General features: G+C 38.5%; 1 protein-coding gene across 1 annotated transcript in view; it reads left to right on the plus strand.

Moving 5' to 3' along the window:
* ACE2 (angiotensin converting enzyme 2) overlaps positions 1-12497 on the plus strand; it is a 366082-nt gene that overhangs the window by 61558 nt on the left and 292027 nt on the right. Inside the window, exon 4 of the mRNA XM_044072791.1 lies at positions 8270-8413. Within this exon, the coding sequence (XP_043928726.1) occupies positions 8270-8413 (144 nt within the window). The remainder of the gene's footprint in view (positions 1-8269; positions 8414-12497) is intronic.

A 12497-nucleotide genomic window follows, 5' to 3' on the forward strand; every position in this document is an offset into this window, starting at 1 on the left:
GGAACAATTACTGTTGATTTCAGCATATGAATTATTAAAACTGATGATTGTCAAAACTTCCTATGTGAGATCCACATCAAAGATCACTTTGTATTCTTATTCAAAATAAGAAAACAGGACTTTAGCTGGTATTGCTTGCTTAGACCATGATTTATTAAATTAAAACAAGAAATGAGTGCTTTTGTACTTGTCAGAGCTTCATCAGATCTAAGTAATACATAGCATTAACAAACAATATGCATTTTTATCTTCTAGAAATATAGTAGTGTATACTCAATGGTTGAACATAATTGAATTATTAGTAAATTAATAACTTAAAACTGTTAACCTGATCTTATTCACTTGTTTTAAATTAATTTATTTACCTATAGTATAGTGGACATCGCTGTACATAGTTCATTGTCTTTTATTTGATTTTTTTACTAGTGTTTTAGTTTTTTTATCTTTAATATCAAAAAATATGAGCAGTTTTCTGTTAATAATTGTATTTTATGAAATGATTTTAATAAAATTTATTTAAAAAAATATGCATTTTTATATTGTTCATATTAAAAGCCTTGAAAATTACAACATAGTCTTTAGTCTAAGAGCACGTAAACAGGCCACATTCAATGACAGCAACTGGAACATGGGTACAAATATAGTTTTAATTTTTATTGTGATTGGTGCTTCTTACTACTATATATGAATATATATATATATATATATATATATATATATATATATATATATATATATATATATATAGCTATAGCTATAGAGATAAATATTTATAGATATGTTAGTTTAGTTTGTATTACTGAAGCTAAATTTGTCAAAAAAGCTGAAGGTTAAAAGTCTTGATTTATGGTGAGGTTTCATTTGGAACTACTTGAATTCTATCTGAATAAAGTTTGTTGGATATTTATGGTCAAAGGTGCTGGAATTTTTTATTTTTGCCATGCACTGGATTCAGGCATCTTGCATGTTTTTGGAATGATGTAAAATAGTGTGTGCGTGCGTGTGTGTGTGTGTGTGTGTGTGTGTATGTGTGTATGTGTGCATGCATGTGTGTGTGCCTGCGTGTGTGTGTGTGTGTGTGTGTGTGCATATATAATAATAATTAGTGCACCATTTCTACTCTATGCTCCTTGACAAAACGCTTTGAAAAGCTACTTTACAATCAACTGATAGTTATGATCTCTGATCTGACAAGCAGCATGGATTCCAAAATGCATTTAGCTCTACCACTGCATTACTCACTGGCAAAAATTCTATCTATTGAAAAATTCTATCTATTGACTGCTGGTGAATTTGCAGACATGACTAGAGCCTTTGAAACAGTTAATCATAATCTTTTGCTTAACAAATTTTCTAAATTTATCTTTGGAACCAATATTATAAAATGGTTCCAAAACTACTTGCAGAACAAGACTTTCCAAGTCCTTTAAAAAAATCAAATATCTGCAATTGGTACACTGAACATAGGATTTCCTCAAGGCTCTGTAGGTCCTCTTCCATTCTCTCTAATCATTAATGACCTCCCAAATGACCAACCCTCCTTAAATATGGTTCTATATGCAGACGATATCCTCCTTCTTCAATCAAGTAAACGTCACAGATACAGGACCCCTTTAACAAACTGTCTTTGTCCCATGTCAAAAAACAATTAATCATAGAAAACAATGTTATGCTATTCTCCTCACCATATAAACTCAATCACTCGCCTGCAGTCACAATAACAGATTTGCAGAGCTACATTACAGCAGCAGTCTTAGAATATAATTACTTGGGAATAACATTAGAGCCATGTCTGAATTTCTCATTACACACCCATCTCCTTATTCATAAAGTAATCTCTCAACTAAAAGTTTGCTATAACACTTCTCACCAACTTACACCCAAAGCTAGAATGGCCATAAATAAAAATATTCTCCTCCCTAAACTGGAATATGGTCTTCTTTTTTTACCCTGTACTCCCCGTACAGCACAAAATGTCTTCAAACCGCAGTAGCCACAGTTTTCAGGTTTGTTGTACTTCCATGCAGTTGTACTCATCACTGTCTTCTTCTACAGAAGCTACATTGGCTCCCAGTAGCAGAAAGAGCCACATTCTTACTTAGCAAATTAATATTCAAAGTTCTACATGAAGGACAGTACCCCCCCTTCAAAAAGCCCCCTTCACATTGGGAAACTCTCAACCTAATCACTTCTCACAACAACTTTTGGTGAAAGAGCCTTTTCTAGACTTAGAACCAGTAACATTGGAACAATTTCCCCTGATCTTAGATGCAAAAACCACTTCCAGAATTCAAAATAACCCTTTCTGACTAGCTTTTCACTGACACAGTGGGAAGATGTTTTATTGATAGCAACTAGAAATTCAACTATCCTTTCCTCATTGCCCTTGACCATGACACTGTAACTGCCTTTACAACATTTTTATTGCACTTTTACTTTTTTAATTGAAAAGACAATGACTGTTTTATAAATTATTTAACCCTAATTAGCTGTAATACTGTATGTGATAACGGTTGAACGTATATGTTCTAAATTTCAGTTTCAGCTGTATGTGTTGCCATTTCTGACCTGGGTTGTAGCTAAAGGATATTTGGACCAGCCTACTTTGCAAACAGAAACAGCTGTGCCTACCAAAAACAAGCCCAGAGCAAACTCAAGAAACAGAGCACCTTGGTGGAATCCAAGCATAAACAGGTTGTACAACAAAAGGAAAATAAAATCATAGCTAAAATTAGAAAGTGCAGCACCCAGCAGGATAAAAACTCTTTCATCAGGCTAACTAAACAACTACGATTGCAAAGTAAGTCTACAAAAGTCAGTTTTGAAGTAAAGATAACCTCAAAGGCCAAAGACAACCATAAGGCTTTCTTTAGTTATCCTTGAAACCTGAAAGACAGCATGCAGCAGTGCTCAGAGCTGATTGTTAATGGAGCCATTTACATGGAGCTTGAAGATATCGCAAATCTGTTGGTTGACAAATTCAGCTCCACTTTTACCCACCTCTGCCCCCCAGCTGTCCCTCAAGTAATACCACCAACATAACCTCCCAACTATCATTAGGGAGCAGGTCCTAAATGGGCACTCTAAAGCTAAGAACATCATATAAATGGGCCCTGATAATATCCCAGCAGGCCTTCTAAATAGACTGAAGCATGAACTATTTGGACCTCTGGAGTCACTATTTAACCATAGCCTCCAGGCAGGCCTTGTGCTTTGTGGACAACAATGACCATCCCTCTGAGCAAGGGTGGTCCACCAATGGAGCCTGGAAACTACAGACCCATAAGTATGACTAGTTTTATATGTAAAGTCATGGAAATAATTATCATGGATATGATTAATAATGATGTAGGAAATCTTAAGATGTTGGATCCAAAACAGTTTGGCTTTGTCAAAGGCATATCATGCATACTTAGACTTGTGGACTTCTTTGAAAAAGTCACCAAGGCAATGGATGAGGGCAAAATGGTGCACAATGCCTACATTGACCTGTCTAAGGCATTTAATACAATACCCCACCTGGGCGTTGTAAATAAAATCACAGAACTGGGCATTACCCTCAGTATTGCATGTTGGATAGTGAACTGGGTCTCAGATAGCATCCAGGAAGTTAGGATAGGTAAAACCACCTCCACAAAGAGGCTTGTCACTTAAAGAGTCCTGCAGGGCTCTATGCTGGCCTGCTTCTTTTTGGAATTTAGTTCTTGGAAGTCAAAGCCAATACCTAAGGCCTCTGGCTGACCAAGTTTGCTGATGACTGTGAAGTAGGATCAGTCATAGAATACCCGCAAGGCACTAATACCATGCAAGACAGACTAACACAAATAAATCTCTGATGCCAAAACCACAGTTTAAACACAGTGCCAAGAAATGTATAACAGTGCTCTTTTTGAAGTCAGCCACCCTAGGAACCTATCTCATTGATAACATGCCCCTAAGAGTAGATTAAGTAGTCAGAGATTTGGGGATGTATGTGGCCAGTAATCTGGCTTTCTACCAAAGTGTATCTAAGGTAATAAGGAAACCATTCTATGATGATCAGCGTATAAGCAAAAGCTTAGCATCCTTGTACAAGGAGGTCATCGTTCCTTTGTATTTGTCTCTCATTAGACCCATCATTGAGTACAACACTCCCGTTGGTATGTACCTGACCAGGTACATGCAGTAAATGGAATGTCCACAGAGGTTCCTCTTAAAAATAATACAGCGTGTAAACAAGATCCCCTTTGCAGATCATTTCAAAGCCCTATCTCTATACTTGGTTTCGTACAGACTGTTGAAAGGCGATCTGTGCCTGGCATACATGGCATCCTTGGATCCTACTCTGATGGACCTTTTTCACATCCACAAAACTAATAGCATCAGAACTACTCAATCCAGGGACTTGAACTTTGATTGAGAAATAAATAAGACCTGCTGGAGGACAGGGTGTGTGCGTGTCTCAGAGAATTCCCATCCTCTGGTACAGGCTTCCTATCCATGTTAAGCATAATTCTTCCCAAACACAATTCAAGCATAACCTGGACCAGTGGATGTGAAATTGGAAATCCACCCCAGCTCTAGCACTTATGTCTCTAATGGACAGAGGCAACCTGTAAATCATAACCTGGCATACATATACCCTTTAAAGCAAGCTCTAAGGCTAGAAAAAAACACTTGAGAGATACATTTGGAATACATGGCTAGGCTTATAAAAGCCCCAGTGGTCTTAGCCTGGTATACATCAATAAACCTATGAACCTATGAATGGAAGTCGGGGATGAAGCTACCTGATTATTTCCAAAGTGCAGACAATATGTGATTGAGACTCATAAAATAAAAATATCACTAACACAATGAATCTTATTTCATAAGTAGCCTTGAAGGACAATCATTTGTTACAAGAAAGATGATGAAAAAACAGGAATTAATGGAAGTTCAAAGGCAATGCATGACACTGTAAAGAGTGAGGCACTAATTCCCAAAAGAATGGTAGTGCTTAATGAATGACAGCAGTTATGCAATTAGATGGATTTTGCAGCTTATGGGGGGGGGGGGGTTCTAACTGACTTGGAAGTAAGGGCAAAAACAAAAATGTAATATAATGCAAGAAGGAGTTGAAAAGTGAAGGAAACAAGGACATCCTGGAAACAAGAAAAATATAGTCTAAGTTCAAGGGATGTGCAGATCCTGGAGGTCTGGGGAGGGAGCTATATGGATAGGATATACAAGAATTGGGCAACAGTGTGGCTAAATGAGGAATATACAGGATATTCTAAGACTAGGATAGATATAAGGGAGCATAAAAACAGTGGCAAAGGGACACAGAAAACAGACTAGGAGAATGAAAGACAGGCATGGAAGAAGCAGGAGAAGGAGAGACAGGGAAACAATGGGGTGGATGGGCATGGAAGAAGCAGGAGAAGGAGAGACAGGGAAACAATGGGGTGGACGGGCATGGAAGAAGCAGGAGAAGGAGAGACAGGGAAACAATGGGGTGGACGGGCATGGAAGAAGCAGGAGAAGGAGAGACAGGGAAACAATGGGGTGGACGGGCATGAAAGAAGCAGGAGAAGGAGAGACAGGGAAACAATGGGGTGGACGGGCATGGAAGAAGCAGGAGAAGGAGAGACAGGGAAACAATGGGGTGGGTAGAGAAGCAGGAAGAATATATTGACTTGAACACCACCATAGTACGCTAACAAAAGTCTCCTGGCCTCCTTATAAAACACAGCACAACATTTCCATTAAACACGAAAGCTACTGTTTGGCTCTTATGGATGAACTCAAATAAGGATTATTCCATATTCACTAAGAAATACTTCAAGCACAGTACTGCAGAGGCCAGCTTTTATGACAATTATTGCTGAAAAGTTCTTCAGTAGAATTGTTCCTGCTCTCTGCATTTTCTTTCTTGAACTTCTGTAAAGCATAAACAGCCTTAGGCCATTCCCCTTTCTGCTAAAAATGTTCCCTTTACAGAAAAATAGGTGTGTGTGTGTGTGTGTGTGTGTGTGTGTGTGTGTGTGTGTGTGTGTGTGTGTGTGTGTGTGTGTGTGTGTGTGTGCCTACTTTATCAAACCTGGCTGAATAACATTATCTCTAATACTGTATATCATATATTTCATTCGAATACTACTGCTGAGTTTTGGACCTTAATAAATGTCACTTAGTACATTTGAAATAATGTATTTTATATTACTTGTATCTTTATTTTAGTGGCTTTGTTTAATAACTGGGTAGTCTCTCCTTCTCACACGTTCCATAATTTACTAGACTTATGTGCACAGCTCTTTATATATTTTTAACATTAATATCCCTGTTACTATATTGTGCTTTTTTATGCTATTTTGTCCTGTTCTTTGAAGTGTGCTGCTAGCATTGTTTCCATCATTGTTGCATTTTGGCCTAGGCCATACCTGAAAAGTATCCCTGAGCAAGTGTAACAACCCAGTTACCAAATAGAAAGTTAATAATAAATACGTCACTAAATAAACTAAAAAAGACACTGAGCAGATAGTCAATAAATACAAGTCAGAGTAGGAAGCTTGACATGATGAGAAGACTGAGTTGGACAGCTAGAGAGAATGCAGTCGAATCTATTTAAAGTGGATATGATCCTAACGCTCACTATGGAATGGGGAAGCCAATTGCTTAGGAAGGCCAGCAGGGAAACATCTGGACCACTGTACTCCTCCCCGGTGATTTACCAATATAGTTGGTAAAAAAGGTAAACAATAACAACAGAACAGCATAATTTCTGAAAATGTATGGACAAGACAGTGGCATTCCAAAATGTAATTGCTGGTGCTGAAGGACGCTGAAAACAATAAGAACAGTAGAATAGCAACATTTATATTTAAAAAGATAGAATGAGGAAAGAGTACATCAGATTATAGGGGAACAAAGAAGAGATTGAGGTAATAATGGTATGAGGCTGTTTTATATCTGATAAATAGCAGGAGGAGGAGGAGGAGGAGGAGGAAGGAGTGGATAAGGAAGAGGCAGAAAAGAGAGCAACTTACACTGATATATAAATCACCAAATACGCACCAGAGCATGATATCTGAAGAGATGTGATGTTACCTAAATCTACCAGTAGTAAAGTGCAAGACAATACTCTCCACATGTCATATGAGGCAGTAATTGAGATAGGCGGCCTATGCCCAAGCTGGGAGTTCAAATGTCTTACATCTGGGATGCACAAATTCATAGGGTCTAACTAGGATAAGGGAACCCTATAAGGTAATGACAACATGAAAGTAAAAATCAAGAATATAGCTTGGGGAGTAGCATCAGAAAATAAGGATGCGATTTTTATAGCTATTTTGTGTCCTGTTTCATGCTAAGCATCATCTCCCTGTTATGGTAACATTATCCAGGCGGTCATGAGGATTTGCTGTTTAGTGTCACTCCTGTCACCCCATGTAGCAGCCTTGGGCATGTGAAACTTCCACAGTGCTTCACTCAGACATGTGTATGCTTCCACATACATTTGTATTCCCAGCTGCAGCATATACCCAGTTGGATAGGATCATGTCTTCAGCCATGTCTACTGACTTGCCATCCCACCCAGCCTCAGCACACATCACTACTACAAAGGACAGATCCAGCTTTGCAACTTGACATGTCTGAGTTTGTTCTACATAGACACCATAGAGATGCAACAATTGGGAATTGAAAAGAGAAGATGCTTTTACATTTTGTTAGGATTCATTTTGAATGTTTGAAGATGAGCACTCAGTAGAAAAAAGAAGAATTAATGACTTTATTAAACAACTGCAAGGGTAATATCCTCTTGTAATGAATTTACTCCTAAAATCATGAATATATAGCCATCACAGTTACGCAAGTATTTTCATATTACTAGTAAGAGCAAATGACAATATATTGTTTGTTCATTTTGGCATAAAAACATAGTACACTGCCAACATACTTTGTGGGGGGTATCTAATATAGCATTTAGTATGTCACAATGATCTTTTAAGCTTTCTGAAATTTTGCTGGCCTGTGACTATTAATCCAACATAGGATTCAAGAGCTTGGAATTTCTTGTCTTTTTAAGCTTTTGAGATAGTACTAATGCAACTGTTACAGACAGTTCATTAAAACAATTCATAGGAAAGTAATTTAAACAAGAATTTGATCAACAACCTCAATCATACTACACTTTTATACATTTTCTGAAGCAGTGAATAACTCTTAATATTGGATTTTTGTAAAGTACCTTTGTTATGCCTGCATGATATATCTTCTGAACTTACTGACTCGTTTTTATAACTGTCTGTAGGTCTGGATGAGATCATGGCTGAAAGTACTGACTATTATGAGAGGCTTTGGGCCTGGGAAGGCTGGAGAGCAACAGTTGGCAAAAAAATGCGACCACTGTATGAGGAATACACCGATTTAAAGAATGAGGCCGCCAGGCTGAATGGTAATGTATTATATTTTTTTGTTTTTCCTTGAAGTTTGAAGACTTTCTTTCCATCAGCATAATTCTTAATGTGTCAGAGTTACATGCTGTGTTGATTTTTCAGTCAACCTCCTGTCCATTAACTACTATTTTAGTTCACATTTTCATACAAGAGTGTAATACTCTTGAATGTATTGATTTGAAAGTAGATTGTTTTTAAGCACACCTTGATTAGCAGCATTATAATTTATGAAATCGTATGAGCCAGGTATATCACTCTAAAAGGAATGGAAAAGAGACTTTTTAATGCTGTTTCTTTTCCATGCTTTTAACAAATACTTCTTGTTTTTAGTCCTTTGCTTTCTTTCCATCATTGCTATGCAAGTAACATGAAGATCACAGACAAACATTGACTCAGAGAGATACTTGCTTCTTCTTCTGGCTTTTCCTGGTTAGGGGTCGCCACAGTGGATCACCTGTCCGCTCATGATTGGCAGTAGAGTTTTACGGTGTAGAGCTGCCAGCCTGGAGCCCAACCTTCCACGGAAGGCACACACACATACACACTCACTCACTCACTCACTCACTCACTCACTCACTCACTCACTCACTCACTCACTCACTCACTCACTCACTCACACTTAGGGCCAATTTAGAGTGTCCAATTCACCTACAGCATGTCTTTGGGACGTGGGAGGAAACTGGAGCACCTAGACAAAACCTACGCGACCACAGGGAGGATATGCAGACTCCGCACAGAAGGCAACCCAGCCAAGGATCGAACCAGAGAACCTCTTGCTGTGAGGTGACAACGCTAACTGCTGTACCACTGTGGCCACCCATACTTGCTTATTATTAAGTATCATTTTTATTGGTAGAAGCATTTCACCACATGATAACAAATTCCAGAGGGCTGCAGATATGACATGGGATGTACTGCACCCTGCATGACCCTAGAAATGTGCTCTTATTTAAAGTAGTGCTACTTTCCTTAATACAGTTGTCATCAATGCAACTGTCAGTTTACCATGATATGTAATATTGGCCCAGTTTGCTGTTGACTTAGATCCAGACAATGCACAATGGCTTTCATATTAAAAAAAAAAAAAAAGAATCAAAAACTTGGTGTCCTGCATAGAATACAGTAATGATTCACTCTACTTTAGTGGACTGAACTGCAAGATACTCCACCCTTCTCTCAGTTCACCACTTTACACAGCCTAATCTACAAACTGATAAATCCCCCAGCAACAGCAACATAATTCATTACTACTCTACCAAATGAACCCTTTGGCACCAAAGACAAACATGTATTACTAGACGCAAATATATAATGACTCTTCAGGTGCGTTCCTCTACAACTCCTATGTATCCAAAATCTGGGGCTCCATCTCAATCACCCCTAAACAAGCCCATAACCTTTCAAATTGTAAACATTTTTTTTTATTCAGCAACATCATTTATTATCCATCCCATAAATAAAAATTGCTGCTGTGGCCAGTGCAATTCAGTCTCACAAATAATTGTTTATATCATAGGCATTTCAATAGCACTCTAGTACAACAACTGGAACACTTAAACCTATTCCTTCTAAACATATCCCACTTCGGGTCTATATTAAGTCAGAGAAATGGCATTACAGTGAATGATATTTCACCGACACATAAACAACGAAATCCCACAACAGCAAAACTGCAGGTCACTGATTTTTTTCAAAGGACAAGAATCAGTAGACCATAAAACACAACACATGACTTAAAACATAGCAGAATTGGGGGCTTCACCCCCCGACCACCTAACTAAATATACCAACTCTGAGATCGCAATACAGTGGGGTAAAGGGCAATGTCATAGCTCAGGCCAAGTGATTTTGTTTTCCCTGGGAAAAAATTGCTGACCTGAGCTGTTGCTCTTGTGAGATTTCGTTGTATATGTGTAGGTGAAACTGCATTCAGTGTTATGCTATTTTGCTGACTTAATATAGACCCCCTACTCCTTCTGAACATATATATAAAATTATATTGTTCCTCTCACTAAATACCAGATCAACATTATATATTACCCTCTACTGTAGTTCCCATTTCCTAAGATGACTGCTAGTCTTTTGTGCTTTCTCCTTCTTTTGCATATCTGTTATTCGTTCTTTTACCTCTGTTATGGTTGACGTCTTCACATTTTTCCAGCTTCCTGTAATTATTGTTATCCACTACCCTTAGAAGTGCAAACAATGCCTGGGAATGCCCCTGCCCCACGTTCTCCTTCCCTGAATCCCAGTTCAGTAATACTAATGCTTTCATTAATCTTAGTGATGGTCCCCAAAGCTTTCTTAGTATCTCTTGTAAATCCATTTTAAGGACTGCTAATTCCATACATGCCCAAAAGATAAGTTTCCAATTTCCCCTTACATTCATTCATATTATTATTCATAGCTGCAACATCTTTCACCCACGTATTTAGCAAACATTTCCAGGCAAAGACACTATATTTTCTTAACTTAGTTTCATATTGCTAAGCTAAACTAAGTTCTCTCCATTTTGAAAGAGTAGTCTGTTTACATACTCTCTCCTCCCATCTTAGTCTTAAAATATCTGACTGTCCCTTGAAGTTATCTATCAGCATTCTATAAGCTCTACTTAACAGTCTTTTGTTCAAGTCCATTTTCGTCCTTGATTCATTTATATGTGCTTCTGCCCCCTCATTTATTCTCTTAAATATGCTCAACAATCTGTCTGGGAAGGTGTGCAATGATAGCACTTTCCTAATAACCCATAATTCAGCTATGTCTGTCTTTCTCTCTTGCTAACTTCCTTTGATCTTTTTATATTTTTACTTCATTCCTGGGAAGAGATGGCTAGAAAGGTGCTTGGTGTGACATCTGGAAAAAGGAAGGAGGACAAGGAGACCTGGTGGTGGAATCAAGAAGTACAGGAGAGCATACAGAGAAAGAGGTTGGCGAAGAAGAAGTGGGATTGAAGAAAGTAGACAAGAGTATAAGGAGATGAGGTGTATGGCAAAGAGAGAGGTAGCAAAGGCTAAGGATAAGGCGTATGAAGAGTTGTATAAAACGTTGGACACTAAGGAGGGAGAAAAGGACCTGTACCAATTGGCTAGACAGAGGAACCGAGCTAGTAAAGATGTGCAGCAGGTAAGGGTGATAAAGGATAATGAGGGAAACGTACTCACAAGCGAGGAGAGTGTGTTGAGCAGATGGAAAGAGTACTTTGAGGGGCTTATGAATGAAGAGAATGAGAGGGAGAGAAGGTTGGATGATGTGCAGATAGTGAATCATAAAGTGCAGTAGATTAGTAAGGAGGAAGTAAGGATAGCTATGAAGAGGATGAAGAACGGAAAGGCTGTTGGTCCAGATGACATACCTGTGGAAGCATGGAGGTGTTTAGGTGAAATGGCAGTGGAATTTTTAACTAGATTGTTTAATGAAATCTTGGACAGTGGAAGGATGCCTGAGGAATGGAGAAAAAGTGTTTTGGTATGATTTTTAAGAATAAGGGTGATGTGCAGAGCTGTAGTAACTACAGAGGGATTAAATTGATCAGTCACAGCATGAAGTTATGGGAAAGAGTAGTGGAAGCTAGGTAAAGAAGGGAGGTGATGATTAGTGATCAGCAGTATGGTTTCATGCCAGGAAAGAGCACTACAGATGTGATGTTTGCTGTAAGAGTGTTGATGGAGATGTACAGAGAAGGTCAGAAGGAGTTGCATTGTGTCTTTGTGGATTTAGAGAAAGCATATGACAGAATGCCTAGAGAGGAGTTGTGGTATTGTATGAGGAAGTCGGGAGTGTCAAAGAAGTATGTAAGAGTGGTGCAGGATATGTACGAGGGTAGTGTGACAGTGGTGAGGTCTACGGTGGGAGTAACAGATGCATTTAAGGTGGAGGTGGGATTACATCAAGGATCAGCTCTGAGCCCTTTCTTATTTGCAATGGTGATGGACAGGTTGACAGACGAGATCAGGCAGGAGTCCTCGTGGACTATGATGTTTAAAGATGATATTGTGATCTGTAGTGAGAGTAGGAAACAGATGGAGGAGACCCTGGAGCAGTGGAGATAAGCTCTAGAGAAAAGAGGAATGAAGGTCAGTAGGA

The sequence above is a fragment of the Protopterus annectens genome, chromosome 5.part1 (assembly GCF_019279795.1).
Source record: "Protopterus annectens isolate FY-2018-M chromosome 5.part1, PAN1.0, whole genome shotgun sequence".
NCBI classification, from domain to species: Eukaryota; Metazoa; Chordata; order Ceratodontiformes; family Protopteridae; genus Protopterus; species Protopterus annectens.